At 44.6% G+C, this 16,067-nt stretch overlaps 1 protein-coding gene across 4 annotated transcripts in view; it reads left to right on the top strand.

Moving 5' to 3' along the window:
* The window catches only part of NF1 (neurofibromin 1), a 317,171-nt gene that overhangs the window by 130,537 nt on the left and 170,567 nt on the right, over nucleotides 1-16,067 (top strand). For all 4 annotated transcript variants that reach the window (XM_040336668.1, XM_040336666.1, XM_040336665.1 and 1 more), the window contains exons 20-21: nucleotides 1,003-1,443; nucleotides 7,371-7,510. In XM_040336668.1, coding sequence (XP_040192602.1) covers nucleotides 1,003-1,443; nucleotides 7,371-7,510 — 581 coding nt within the window. The remainder of the gene's footprint in view (nucleotides 1-1,002; nucleotides 1,444-7,370; nucleotides 7,511-16,067) is intronic.

Genomic DNA, 16,067 nt, shown 5'->3' with positions numbered 1-16,067 from the left:
TCGCCGTCTTGCATGCTCCGACTTTAGCATGCGACTTGTGCTCTGCTGAACTTGAGGGGGAACTCCACGCCAAATTTTAAATAAAAAAACAACTGCAGGGGTTCCCCCTCCAAGAGCATACCAGGCCCTTGGGTCTGGTATGGATTTAAAGGGGAACCCCTACGCCGAAAAAACGGCATGGGGGGTCCCCCCAAAATCCATACCAGACCCTTATCCGAGCACGCAGCCCGGCCGGACAGAAAAGGGGGTGGGGACAAGCAACCCCCCCCCCCCCCCCCCCCCCTTTTAATCTAAAAAGATGATTTATAAGCTGTTGGGAGGGGGGCAGATTAACCATATTTATCTTACTGGGTCTAGTAACACTTGTGCGTTAACTTTACGGGAACTAAAGGAACAATTCCACACCATAATCCCCCCTCCATCAAATTATTTGGACCAGTGCACAAAGCAAGCTCCATAAAGACATGGATGAGTGAGTATGGGGTGGAGGAACTTGACTGGCCTGCACAGAGTCCTGACCTCAACCCGATAGAACACCTTTGGGATGAATTGGAGCGGAGATTGCGAGCCAGGCCTTCTCGTCCACATCGGTGCCTGACCTCACAAATGTGTTTCTGTAAGAATGGGCAAACCTTCCCATAGACACGTTCCTAAACCTTGTGGACAGTCTTCCCAGAAGAGTTTTAAGCTGTTATAGCTGCAAAGGGTGGGCCAACTCAATATTGAACACTACGGACTAAGACTGGGATGCCTTTTAAAGTTCATGTATGTTTAAAGGCAGGTGTCAAAATACTTTTGGTAATATAGTGTATGTGCTTGTTGCTTTACTTTTTAGCAATGTGCGGTTTTCTAAATGTTTGAGCATAATGAAGAAAAAAAATAATCAGCAGGGATTTCTGTTCTAAAACTGACTGGTAATTAATTTGTTCATGGGTTGATTTTTGCTATACAAAAGAGTAATATGGTAACCAATCTTAAATGTGTGTTTTTTTTTTTTTTCAGGTCACAGAAAGCCTTCATAAAACCATTGTGAAGAGGCGAATGTCTCATGTAAGTGGAGGCGGTTCCATAGACCTGGCTGACACGGACTCACTACAGGAGTGGATTAACATGACTGGTTTTCTTTCTGCACTTGGTGGAGTCTGTCTGCAGCATCGCAGCACTGTGGGACTAGTTACTTACAGTCCCCCTATGGGTCCTGTTAATGAGCGAAAAGGTTCTGTTATCTCAATGGTTTCTACTGAAGGAAATGCAGAAACTCCAGTCAGCAAGTTTCTTGATCGGCTTCTCTCATTAATGGTTTGCAACAATGAGAAAGTTGGAATTCAAATTCGGACAAACATCAAAGACCTGGTTGGTTTAGAGTTGAGCCCTGCTTTGTATTCAATGCTGTTCAACAAAATGAAGAACACCATTAGCAAGTTCTTTGACTCCCAAGGACAGGTAAGTAAAATGTGCTTTATGATGTTAATGGGGGTTATTTACGAAAGGCGACTCCACTTTGCACTACAAGTGAGTGCAAAGTGCTCCTGAAATTGCACCGAAAGTGCACTTGGAAGTGCAGTCACTGTAGAGCCGAGGGGGACATGCAAGGAAATAAAAAAAAAAATGCATTTCTCTTACCACCTTCCAGGACGGCACCCGAGAGATGATGGCTCCTCCTGCAGGAAACACAATCATATGACAGTTTAAAAGGCCCCGCCCTACCCCTTGTTCCCCAGTATTGATTGTGTTTCTCCAACACAGCGACACGTTTGTTTTGTTAAGTGGAAACCTAGAGACTGGGGAGGGTCGAAGGTACCCCTGTGAGACAGGTCTAAGGGAGGCCGGGGAGGGCTGAACTTACCTGTAGACTTCGGTCCAAACTCACAGGTCGCCCTATGTAAGCACCAGTGCTCTGAGCTGCGGGGAGGCGAGCCATCACTGTGTGCTATCGAATCCACCACCATTCGAATCGCCGTTTCCCGGGTCTCCAAGATTCAAAACGCCGCGCTCCAGGCCTCATTCTGAGACAGGAACTGCATCACAGGAAGTGGGCGGTTCCAGGCGTCGTAACCCGGAAGTTCCTAGCGGAACGTGGAGACGGCGTGGGCGGTGGACGGGTCGGCTTGCGGTGAACTAGTACAGGAGTACCGACAGCCAGGACCGAGTCACCCTCCTCATGAAAGAGGACGGAAAGACCGACACGACCGCTGGCAGATCCAGGTCGGGGGGCGGTAAGTACTAATCCCCCTGGAAAGGGAGGAGGGAAGCGGTGAGAGTTCCCAAACTTTTAGGGAACGACCGGAGCAGGATCTGGTCCCTTCTCGTCCACTTCCTCCCCTCCCCAGTACAGCCAGCAGTCTTGGGGAAAGACAATTTAAATGTACATTTCATGTCTTTCAGAACCCCCCAGCGGACCCCAGGAGGCCTCAGCTCAGTCTCCTTCCGCTACAGGGCATAGTTCCTCTAAAAAGTGTGGGAACTGTAGAGAGAAGCTCCCCAAGTCTACACAAAACCTTTCTGCTATAAATGTATAAATATGCTGGCAGGAAAGGAGGCTGCTGCCATGATGAAGAGTTTTCTCTCATCCATGCAAACAGAAATGTTGGCAACTGTTAAGGCCTTCCGGGAGGCAGCCGGGCAGTCGGCACAGACCGAAACAGAGGAACTTACCCCTAAGGAAGGCACTTCCTCTCAGGAGACCCCCTTTTCTAGGGGCCCAAGTGTTTTCTTCACACCTTCACAAATTCCCCCCCTGGGGGAAGCAGACGGTGAGGAAAGTGAGGTAGGTAGCCAGTCTGCCTAGGTCTAGGCACAGCTCAGGAGAGGTAGATGGAGACTCCATCAGCCAGTCTCAGGAAGACACACGTCTAAGAAAACACCTCTTTGCTGTAGAAGATCTAGAGAGCCTCCTCCAAGCAATCTACGCCACAGAGGAAATTCCTGAGACCCCTAAACCTACCTCGGCACAGGATAAAGTTTATAGGGGCTTGAGTGACTCTCAATCTAAAGTATTCCCCCTGCACAAATCCCTTAAGGAATTAGTCCTTCAGGAGTGGAGAGACCCTGAAAGGAGAATAATCAAACAAAAAACCTGGAAGAGAAGATTCCCCTTCTCCCAGGAAGATGAGGAAGTATTTTTTAAGCTTCCTAGACTTGATGCGGCTTTGTCGCAAGTCACTAAATTGTCTGATCTCTCCTTTGAGGATGCGGGTAACATCAAGGATGTGATGGACCGTAGAGCAGAATCTCTCCTTAGAAAAGCCTGGGAGGCCAATGCGGCAGCACTAAGTCCAGCTTTAGCAGCAGCATGTGTGGCTAGGAATACAGATGTTTGGGTAGAGACACTCACCGACCACCTCGCCCAGAATTCAGAGGCTGAGGAGGTAGTCGAGTCACTTACAGTGGTAAGGAAGGCGATTGCTTACCTGGCAGATGCAGCTACGGAATCTGCAAGGGCAGCAGCCAAGACAGCAGCCCTCATTAACTCTGCTAGGAGGGCAGTTTGGATCAAGGCTTGGGAGGGAGATGCTACATCCAAGGGTAAACTCTGTGGCATCCCCTTCCAAGGTTCCCTTTTGTTTGGTAAAGACCTGGATGATGTCCTCGCTAGGTCATCAGAGAAAGGTAAAAAATTCCCAGTTAAACCCAAAAAAGAAGGTTTCAAGAAAACTTTTCGAGGCCCCCAGGGGCAGGGTAGACAAAAAGCCAAAAAGGAACCTTTCAGTCGTTGGAACTTTGGCAAAGGGAACAGGAAGAACAACCTCCTTTTCCCTCCTCCAAAACCCAGCGACAAACCGTCCAAGTGACGCCGAAGTCAGAGTGGGCGGTCGACTGTCTCAATTCCTCCCTCTATGGGAGAGAATTTCGAACAGTCATTACATCCGCCAAATAATTCAAAAAGGCTATCGCCTAGAATTTTTGGCTACACCCCCCACCATGATCACCCTCACTCACCTTCCCAGGGATACCCTGAAAAGGTCTGCCCTCTTGGAGGGCATACAGGAGTTAGCCAAACAACTAGTGGTAGTACCAGTACCAAAAGCTCAGCAGTACCAGGGATTTTATTCCCATATTTTCGTAGTGCGAAAACCCTCCGGAAAATACCGTCTAATAGTAAACTTGAGAAACCTGAACAAGTTTCTGGAATACAAAAAGTTTACCATGGAAAGTATTTATTCGGTAAGAAAGAACCTCATGAAGGTAGCCTTCATGGTGACCCTAGATCTCAAAGATGCCTATCTTCACGTGCCAATCCACATGGATCACCAGGTATATCTGAGGTTTGCGGTCGTAGTGGAAGGAGAAACCTTCCACTGGCAGTTCAGAGCACTACCATTCGGGCTAACCTCCAGCCCAAGGATTTTTACAAAAATCCTAGCAGAAGCGGTGGCATACCTGCACCTTCAGGGCATATCCCTTATACCCTATTTAGACGACTTGCTGATTTCAGGAAAATCAGCCGCCCAAGTCACGCTGGATGCCAACAAAGCAATAGCACTCCTGGAGAGCCTAGGGTGGATAGTCAACAAAGAAAAATCCTCCCTCAAACCAGAACAGGTCAAGACCTTCCTGGGATACATAGTGGACACCAGGCAGCAGAGACTTTTCTTACCAGAAGAAAAAGTTTTAAAGCTAGCCTCAGCAGTTGGGAACCTTATCAGAAACCCCAGACTCTCCAGAAGAAATGTTCTGAGAGTCCTAGGCCTGATGTCAGCGAGCATCCCAGCGGTAGTTTGGGCTCCGCTTCATGCCAGGACATTACACTTCTTCTTCCTGTCCTCATGGGACAAAAAGAAAGAGTCCTTAGATCAGGAAATACTACTCCACCCCCCAGGTTCTGACCTCCCTGGAATGGTGGACATCTCCCCAAAACCTGAGGGAAGGGCGACCATGGGCTCAGTGGAACCCAGTGAAGGTTACCACGGATGCCAGTTCCTGGGGGTGGGGCGCCCACCTGGAAGGGAAAAAAGCTCAGGGGCAATGGGACAGCTCACTAGCTCGCAGGTCATCCAACTACAGGGAACTCAGAGCAGTGGGGGAAGCCCTAATAGATTTCCAGGAAGACATCGGAGGCAGAGAAGTCCAAGTAAGCTCAGACAACTCTACAGTAGTAGCGTACCTAGGTCACCAGGGAGGGACCAGGTCCAGTCCCCTACTAGAACTTTCCAAGGAAATCCTGATATGGGCAGAAGAAAGAGTACTCTCTATCTCAGCCATATACATAAAGGGGACGAGCAATACAGAAGCAGACTTCCTCAGCCGTCACAGGTTGAGGGAGGAGGAATGGGAACTGAACCCAGAGGTTTTTCAACACCTGGTCCAGTATTTCGGAAAACCGGAAATAGACTTGTTTGCCAACAGACAAAACAGGAAGGTAGAAAGGTATTTCTCGATTTCCTGGGAACTACAGTCAGAAGGTCTGGATGCGCTATCCCAGACCTGGCGCTTCGGACTGGCTTATGCCTTCCCGCCGGTGGCGCTCATTCCGCGAGTTCTTCAGAAACTCAGCAGGTCTCCCGGCCAGATTCTTCTGATGGCACCATGGTGGCCAAAAAGAACTTGGTTCGCAAACCTAAGAGCCATGGCAGAACCTCTGAAACTCCCGTACAGGTCAGATCTCCTCAGGCAGGGCCCAGTACTCCACCCAAAGCCGGAATTCTTTCAGCTAACGGCCTGGTTAGTGAGCGCCAGATTCTAGAACGCAAAGGCTGCTCAGAGAAGGTCATAGATACTCTCCTCATGAGCAGGAAACCAGTAACTCAAAAGATTTACCAAAAAGTATGGAAGACCTTCTGTTCCTGGCGTAAGGAAAGACAGGTATCTTCAACTTCTATCCCGGTTATCCTGGACTTCCTCCAGGATGGGGTAGATTTAGGATTAAAAGTTAGTACCCTTCAGGTCCAAATAACGGCTCTCTCAGTCTATCTTGATAAAAGATTGGCGAAAGAGGACCTTATAAAACGTTTTTTTTGTTAGCTAGAGAAAGAGTTTCTCCAGTCCAAAAATATAGTTGTCCGCCTTGGGACTTAACTAGGGTGTTAGAGGCGTTATCTATACACCCATTCGAACCTCTGGAAGAGGTTTCCCTTAAGTTTCTAACCTTAAAGTTGACCTTTTTGTTAGCCATTACTTCGGCCAGAAGGGTAGGGGATTTGCAGGCGCTATCCATGAAAGAGCCTTTTCTGAGGGTGCAGCCAGATAGGATCACCCTTAGAGCAGACCCCCTGTACCTACCTAAGGTGGCATCCCTATTTCATAGGACGCAAGACATAATATTGCCGTCCTTCTGTTCTGAACCAAAGAACGAAAAAGAAAAGAAATTTCATTTGTTAGACGTAAGAAGGTGTCTTCTCACTTATCTAGAGAGAACTAAGAGTTTTAGGAGATCTAATCACCTACTAGTTCTACACGCTGGGCCCAGGAAGGGACTGCAGGCATCAAAAACCTCAGTCTCAAGATGGATTAGAGAAGCAATATCCAAAGCCTATGTATGCACTGGAGCAACAGCTCCCATAAAGATCAAGGCTCACTCTACCAGAGCCATAGCAACTTCCTGGGCTGAGAAAGCAGGGGCCTCCTGGGAACAAATCCGCAGTGCGGCCACCTGGTCCAGCCGTCATACATTCCTGAAGCACTATCGTGTGGAAATGTTGTCACAGCAAGACTTAGCCTTTGGTCGAAAGGTTCTACAAGCTGTGGTCCCACCCTGAAGGTAGGCCTGTGTTTATTACTCCATTATCCTCTCGGGTGCCGTCCTGGAAGGTGGTAAGAGAAAACCGACGTTAGACCTACCGGTAACGGTATTTCTATGAACCTTCCAGGACGGCAGGCCTACTTCCCACCCTATGTGGAAGGAGAAAAAAGGTAAGTACCGATAAGGACTACGTCCCTTGTGAACCAGTTCAGGATTACTTTATTGCATACTGGGGAACAAGGGGAAGGGCGGGGCCTTTTAAACTGTCATATGATTGTGTTTCCTGCAGGAGGAGCCATCATCTCTCGGGTGCCGTCCTGGAAGGTTCATAGAAATTCCGTTACCGGTAGGTCTAACGTCGGTTTTTAGCTTGTACATGATTGGATAACCAAATCAGCAGAGCTTCCCCTCATTTCAGATCTACCCCTCAGATTTACAGCGACTGCACTTCCAAGTGTACTTTCAGTGCAATTTGAAGTGCACTTTGCACTTGTAGTGCAAAGTGGATTTGCCTTTCGTAAATAACCCCAATTGTGTTTAACGTGTGCTAATTGTTTTTGGTTTAGCAGTTTAAGCCAAAAAGCAAGCAGTGCATCTTTCTGCAGCCTTCTTATACATCCACTTTTGCTGTTTCCCTTGGGTTTCATTAGTAAAATAGTTATTACAGTGTGTCCTGTTCTTTGCATTACAGGTTTTGCTCAATGACACAAACACTCAATTTGTTGAACAGACGATTACGATCCTGAAGAACTTGCTTGATAATCACACAGAAGGCAGCTCTGAACATTTGGGACAAGCTAGTCTAGAAACCATGATGCTAAATCTAGTCAGGTAACTGTATAACTAATGATAAGCCTACATACTTAAAGCAAAAACCCATCGGAGGGTTAACCAAATGTTATGTTTAGAGAACCACTCAAAATACCTAGAAGTTGCATTGTATGGCGGTGTCAGATGGAAAGGTGTTTGTTAGTTTTTCTCATGTTCTTGCTTTGGATCCTACAATAGGCAGCCTATTCTTGCCCTGACCCTACAGTCCGCGGCCTTTTTCCTACCCTGACCCTACAGTCCAGGGCCTATTGTTGGCCCGACCCTACAGTCCGCGGCCTATTGTTGGCCCGACCCTACAGTCCGCGGCCTATTGTTGGCCCGACCCTACAGTCCCCTCATTTTTACAAGCTAAAGCATGTTTTGGTCATTGTCTTTGCACATACCATTATTCCATAAAATCAGCTTACCCAATAACCATACAAACTCACTGAGGTGGAACTTTTTGTAGTGTCAACGGTAATGATAAATACTGCTTACACTGATTAAGCATGCTACAATGGTTTTGCTGTTTTATACCATTATTTGCTGCTGTAAAACATTGTTCTCTGAAGAAGTCAATGTACACATTTCTTATGTATTTCTCTCCCTCCCTTCCTTATACTACAGAACTCAGAAGCCAAAGCGAACAGGTTATAGGGTTTTCAGAATAACTATGTGTAAAGTTTAACTCCAGGTACATCATCCTAGGATCAGTTTTTTGGTCCCACATATACAGCCTACTATATTATACAGTGCATCCGGAAAGTATTCACAGCGCTTCACTTTTTCCACATTTTGTTATGTTTACAGCCTTATTGCAAAACTGGTTAAATTCATTATTTTTCTTAAAATTCTACAAACAATACACTATAATGACAGTGTGAAAGAAGTTTGTTAGAAATCTTTGCAAATTTATTACAAATAAAGAAAAAAAAACACATGTACATCATTGTTTTGCAGCCTTTGCTCAATACTTTGTTGAAGCAACTTTGGCACCAATTACAGCCTCGAGTCTTTTTGAGTATGATGCTACAAGCTTGGAAAATTGAAGAATATATATGAATAATATGCGCCAAAAATTAACTTAAGTAGTGAAACCGTGTACAGCAAGGAGTGTAATACTAGTCCAGATAGGACATTACACATATATGTGAAGCACAAAAACAATTCAATTCAATTGTCCCAGTGAATGCTGTGGTTAAAACGTGCAGCACACCCTCTATGGAGAGGAAAAAACAATTGCTGGTAAAGACTTGAGGTTGCTCTGTGGAATTAACCTTCTGTGATTCTGATAACTTTCACATGCACAGATGTCAGATCCTCTATGCAGCACAGCTCATACAAAACAGAGAGACTAAGTCACGTGTCTAGTGACGTTACTCGTGGGGGAGAAGCCAAATGACGGGATTGACGGATTCTATGTCCGTATGAGGAGACCATCAACCTGAGCGTTTTTTAGGAGTCATACCAGCTGTAGTCTGTTGTATTCCTGGTCCAGCAGTATTGCACCATGAGTCTTTGTTTTTTCTCTGTTTTGTATGAGCTGTGCTGCATAGAGGATCTGACATCTGGCATGTGAAAGTTACCAGAATCACAGATGGTTAATTCCACAGAGCAACCTCAAGTCTTTACCAGCAATTGTTTTTTCCTCTCCATAGAGGGTGTGCTGCACGTTTTAACCACATCATTCACTGGGACAATTTAATTGAATTGTTTTTGTTTGTGCTTCACATATGTGTAATGTCCTATCTTGACTAATATTACACTCCTTGCTGTACACGGTTTCACTACTTAAGTTAATTTTCCCTTATCGTCTTTCAGGACAGCACCTTGAGAGAGCGTGGCTCCACCCACTTGACAGAAAACACACCTCCACCAAACTTCTTAAAAGGGAGGCTACTTCCACTTATCAGTTTTTGTGTTTCCTCCGGCGCGAACACATGTGGGGGTTAGGAGCTCTCCGTGGAGAGTTTTTTTTGTCTCCCTATTCCACCTGTTTTTTCTTACTTCAGAGAGTCTGGTACTCCCATTCACTGGTTAGAGAGTGCCTCGTGCATGGGCTCCTTCTCCCTCATCGGTGCTCAGTGAGCCAGGACTGCTCAGGGATGCTGCTCCTTGGCAAGCTACAGGCGCGGACATCTTTTTTCCTGTCCAAGCAGCCAAACGCCGCCACCATCTTGGGAAGGTCAGCCAGGCTATTTCCCCCCGGAAGTGAGGTAACCGGAAGGGGCGGTATCCTACGAGCAGGCGCAGGGCATAGACGTCATTTCCACAGGAAGCGCTGAGGGAGGAACAGGTTTTGTTGCCTTATTAGCTGGTTCTGGTCCGGTGCAGCGACACTAGTGGAGTCCGGAACTGGCATTTCACCACCAGCATCACGCTGCTGCCTCAGCATGGACGCAGGATCCTCAGCGAGTGGAACAGGCACTGGCACCAGCAAGACCCAGGTAAGCGGTAGACTGAGGTTCTACCCTTATTTACTTTGGGGTCTCTCTCTAGCTCTCTTCTCCCTTAGGGGGGTGTGAGTGTTTTTTTCCCCCCTGGTGGCGGTGGGCACATGAGTGTTTAAGATCTCTCACTGTGCACCTGTGATGAGCATCTTGATGGGTTTTAGGCTGACTCGTATGGATGTGTTTTTTTTTTTTTTTTTCTTATCAGGCCAAAGGCTCTGAACCTGGAAATAAAAAGAAATGCCCTTCATGCAAGTCCAAACTTTCTGAAGGCTGGAGAAAAACTTTGTCAGTCATGTATTGACCTATTAGTGAAAGAGGAAGCGTCTAACGCTTGCAGCGACATAATCGCATCTGTTAAAGAGTTGGATGCTACAATTAAGTCATTTAAATCCTCACGAAACCATCCATGAGACAAGCGGCAGAAGAGAGTCCTCTGAACCAGGAAGGTCCTTCCTCCTCACATTCCCAGGAATCGGAAGAGGAGGAAGACGAACTGGAAAATGTGTCTTCAAAATATAAATTGTCTTTGGAACAAGTTGATGCCCTCCTAAAAGCTGTCCATGCAACTTTGGGATTAGAGGAGGAGCGTACCTTCCCAGACCATTCAGTTATTTCTGAGGCAATCAAGAAGGAATGGACTGATCCTGAAAAGAAACCTTTCTTTGCTAAAGCACACAAAAGAAGGTTTCCTTTTGATGAAGACCCAGCAGCTCCATGGAATAAAGTTCCAAAACTTGATGCAGCCTTTTCTCAAGTCTCAAGATCTTCTGATCTAGCATTTGAGGACATGGGGATTCTGAAAGACCCCATGGATAAGAAGATGGATCAGCAGTTAAAAAGGGCTTGGCATCATGGGCAACCTTAAGCCAGCAATGGCGACTACTTGCGTCTCCAGAAACATGGAGTATTGGCTGACCCAGCTTAGGGCTCATATAATAGCTGATTCGCCAAAGCAAGAAATCCTAGACTCCTTTTCAACCCTGTCAGTTGCTGTAGCCTATGTCTCGGATGGATGCATCTGCAGAATCTATCAGAATGACAGCAAGGTCCGCGGCCCTTACTAATTCGGTTAGGAGGGCGCTGTGGTTAAAGACCTGGCCAGGGGACACAGCATCTAAAAACAAAATGCGTGGAGTACCTTTTCAGGGGGATTTATTGTTTGGGCCAGATTTAGATGCAGTGCTTGATAGGACTGCAGACAAGAAAAAATCTTTCCCTGTCAAAAAGAAAAATCAGTCGGGCAGAAAAAAATTTCCTCCTCAAAAGGCTCAACAACAAAGTAAGCCTCAAGAGAGGAAGAAAGGTTGGTCAGGAAAGGGAAAAAGCAAAAGTAATGTCCTTTTACATCCTCCTGCTGCAACCAGCAAAACGCAATGACAACCGGTTGCAGGTAGGGGGAAGACTTCAGCGTTTTCCCCCTTTTTGGGCAAGCATTACAGAGAATCACTATATTCTCTCTGTGCTGTCTCAAGGTTACAGAATAGAGTTCTCGGACCCTCCCCCAGAGAGGTATCTATTGACAAATCTACCAAGAGATATAGTCAAATCCCTAGCAATGAAGAACCCTTTGAAGGATCTGATGAACCAGGGAGTTGTAACTCTAGTACCAGAGGGGAAGCTTTATCAAGGGTTTTATTCCCATGTATTCATGGTAAAAAAGCTGCCTGGAAGTTTCAGACTCATTCTCAACCTGAAGCCATTGAACAGATTGGTCCTATACAAAAAATTCTGTATGGACTCAATCTTCACGGTCAAAAAACTTTTGACAAAGGATTGCTTTATGGCATCAATCGACCTGCGAGATGCCTATCTGCATATCCCCATAGCCCCCAATCCCAAAAATGGCCTGTCTAAGTCCAAGCGGATTAGGGTCCTTCATGTGGGCAGTCAAATAATGTTTTGAGACCGAGTGCTCAGTAAAACCACTACGAATGTTGCTGATATGTTTGTTTAAACGTACGTGTAGAGGACGCTTGGTCCTGCCCACATATTGTAGGCCACATGGGCACATGAGCATGTAGACCACACCAAGAGTGGAGCATGTGATAAAGGGCTTGATGTTATAACTTTTAGAAGTACAACTTGAGCTAAACTTGGTAGTCCTTTTGGACTTGCAACCATTTAAGGGTACATACCTGGCATCTGCCACATTTATAGAACCCAGTCAGACCAGCAAGGAACATTGATTGGATTTTTGGGGGATTCAGAACATTCGTTGCCAATTTATCCCTAAGGGAGGGTAATCCCCTGAACACAACCTGAGGTTTGTCAGGCAGAAATTCACTGAGAACATTGTCACTCTTTAAAACATGCCAATGTTTCGCAATGATATGCTTTACATTCCCATGTTGACAGGAATAGTCTGTGACAAAAGGGCTCTTAAATGTATTGTTTATATCCGAGCTCGGTTTGTCCTTCAGTAAATTAACTCTATCGTGACTATTAACATGGCTCAATGTCTCTGATAGAAATTCACGGCTATATCCCTTCTCTACAAACCGTTCAGTCAGGACTTCAGCCTGTCTTATAAAGGTTAAAGGGTTGCTACAATTTCTTTTTAGCCGGAGATACTGGCTCTTAGGAACAGCTTTGAGCCAGGAAGAGTGATGACAACTGTCCTTCGATATATATGAATTTCTATCTGTGGACTTAAAATATGTTGATGTAACAAAGTTTCCATCCTCGACAGAAATAACAAGATCCAGAAAATTGATACTTTCCATGCTCGTCTCATAACTTGGCTTAATCCCTCTCTCATTTTGATTGAGTGAGCTCATAAAGAGTGATAAATCAATCTCAGAGCCATCCCATAGGAGGAGGATGTCGTCGATGTATCTGGCCCACAAAAGAATATTGGGTCTAGATTTGACACAGACGACGTCCTCCTCCCACTTGGCCATAGCAACACCACGATCCTGCTTGTAGAAATGTCCATCATGCCAGAAAAAATTATGTGTGTGGCCGCGAACTCGAATAGTTCCATAATGAAGGAAATCTGTCTAAAATATTAAGGCAGGTCATGACGGACAGCCTCCCCAAACGCTTTGAGAAGCATGAAGAGAATAAAAATGTTGTGCTGGCATGTCTTTTGGATCCTCGATACAAGAATCCATGCTTTCTCTTCTGATGATATATTGGCCAAGGCAAAACAATGGCTGACAGAAGATTAACACGAGCTGCTGGAGGTTCCTGCAGAAATGTCAGGTTTGGAAGAGCATGTCACTATTCTGGAAGAGCAGGATGCTGCAAAAACAGACAGATTGGGGAAAAAAAACACATCTTCATCGTGGTCGAATTGATGCCATGTTCAGCATGTTATTGGGGCCTCATGCAGGGGATTTTTCTGAACGTGCATCAATAATCAGCCTGGATGATGAGCTTCATCTCTATTTGAAGAAACCAGTAATTGACAGAAGTTGTTGTGATCCTCTTCAGTGGTGGAAAGAAAGTGAGGGACGCTACAAAAGACTTGCCTCTCATTCTAAAAGATACCTCTCTGCTCCTCCATCTGTACGAAGTGAGTGTGTTTTCAGTGAAGTGGCAGCAATGTATGAAAAAAAAAACAGAACCCATTTAACAGGTGAACATACTAATATGTTATGCTCTCTGCACTATATTATTATTCTACTTAACTGGGCGTTTTGAAGAAAATGTAGTGTCAGTGTGTCCTGTCCACTGTCTAGATTTTTACAGTATTGATTTAAATTTAATCAGTTTTAATGTACAAAATATTGGCACATAATATCTGCACGAGGTGTGGCGGAAAACTGGTATTGTATCGGCACCGAAAAAACGATATTGGTCAATCCCTAATTTTACAGCGTTGCTTTCGTTTTTCATTCGATCCTGACTAGTCTCCCAGTTCCTGCTGCTGAAAAACATCCCCACATAATGATGCAGCCACCACCATGCGTCACTGTAGGGATGTATTGGCCAGGTCATGAGCAGTGCCTGGTTTATTCCAGACATGACGCTTGCCATTCAGGCCAAAGAGTTCAATCTTTTTTTCAGACCAGAGAATTGTGTTACTCATGGTCTGGGAGTCCTTCAGGTGCCTGTCGTATACCTTTTTACTGAGGTGTGGCTTCAGTCTGTCCACTCTACTATACAGGCCTGATTGGTGGAGTGCTGCAGAGATGTTTTTTCTTCTGGAATGTTCTCTTCTTTCCACAGAAAAAAGCTGGACCTCTGTCAGTGACCATCGGGTTCTTGGTCACCTCCCTGTTTAAGGCCCCTCTCTCCCATTCGCTCATTTTGGCTGGGCAGTCCGCTCTAGTAAGGATCCTGGTGGTTCTTAACTCCTGTTTATGGATGATGGAGGCTACACTGCTCATTTGGACCTCCAATGATGCATACATTTTTCTGTATTCCTCCCCAGATCTGTGCCCCGATACAATCCTGTCTCGAAGGTCCACTGACAATTCCTTGGACTTCATGGCTTGGTGTGTGCTCTATGTATACAGGGGGGTGTAATGGCGCTTACCAGTTAAGGACTGAATAATCAAAGATATATCTAATACGCACAGCAACAGCTCAGCTTGCTTCAGTCATCCGACCACAGATTATCCAGACCGCTCTTAATAAAAGCACAATGCAAACTCCCTAGTGTAGTAAGTAATGATGCGGTTTAATAAACAAAATGTAGCACTCACATTTAAAATCCCTGTCACTGCAGTAATCATCTGCATGCTGACTACAGTGATTTTAAATGTGAGTGCTACATATTGTTTATTAAACCGCATCATTACTTACTACACTATGGAGTTTGCATTGTGCTTTTATTGAGAGCGTTCTGGATAATCTGTGGTCGGATGACTGAAGCAAGCTGAGCTGTCCTGGATCCTTAGCTTTACCTGCTGGGCTCCATTTACATCTTATACAGTAGGCTTGCTTAGCCTTTCTTGAGGTGAGAGGCTAGTATTTCCTTAATATTTGATCTGCACAACTACACTGAAGGATCGTGCGGTGGACTGCAGCATCATCCTTTGTTCAAGCACTATTGCACTTTTGGGGAAATAGTGAATCAAGCACTTTAATATATATTTTTTATTCTTTGCACTTTGGAAAACCTTTTTTTTTTGGCACTGAGATTTTTTTGAACACTTTATTGCCTGAACATTATTTATTTATTCACCTGCACAATTTTTGGTGCACATATTTTTACCGATTTCCTGTACATTTTAATTTTTTTTCACCTTTTTTTTGGATTTTATATCTTATACATCATTTATTTCTTCACACTTATATTATTTGCATATTTGGTGTTTGCACTGGATTTTATTACATAATATTGCAATTGTCTTTTAATTTTTTTATTGAATGACTTTAATTTGGTGTTTTAGTCATAATTTTGGATTTCATTATCTTCACAATTTCCATCCTTCACATCATGGTTGTTGATGTATGAGGGTTTTTTGAGGAAATAGGAGTGGAACACGTTTTATTGGATATACTGGTCAAGTTTCATACGTTGCTGTGCGTATTAGATATATCTTTGATTATTCAGTCCTTAACTGGTAAGCGCCATTACACCCCCCTGTATACATATGTCATTTGGTGTGTGAGCACTTTTTTAGTAGTGGCTGCTGCTTTTAATTTAATTTAATTTTATCGTATTTTAATATTTTATTCTAATACTATTTTTAGTGCCCCTGGTTAGTTTGGTTTTGCGCATTAGTTCCCCCCTTTTTTACATATTGGTGTGTGCTCTGACATGCACTGTTAACTGTGAGACTTTATATAGACAGGTGTGTGCCTTTCCAATCAAATGAATTTACCACAAGTTAACTCCAATCAAGTTGTAAAAACATCTTAAGGATGATCAGTGCAAACAGGATGCGCCTGAGCTCAATTTTGAGTGTCATGGCAAAGGCTGTGAATACTTGTGTACATGGGATTTTTTTGTTTTAATAAATTTGCAAAGATTTCAAACAAACGTCTTTCACATTGTCATTATGGTGTATTGTTTATAGAATTTGGAGGAAAATAATGAATTTAATCCATTTTGGAATACGGCTGTAACATAACAAAATGTGGAAAAAGCACTGTGGGTAATGTTCCTCATTTGAAAATTTGAATATCCTTTTTCCGATAAAATTTACTAAATGGTACATATCCATTTAATA

This window comes from Rana temporaria, chromosome 2 (assembly GCF_905171775.1).
Source record: "Rana temporaria chromosome 2, aRanTem1.1, whole genome shotgun sequence".
In the NCBI taxonomy this organism is placed as follows: domain Eukaryota; kingdom Metazoa; phylum Chordata; class Amphibia; order Anura; family Ranidae; genus Rana; species Rana temporaria.
This window is presented reverse-complemented; position numbering and strand designations above follow the sequence as displayed.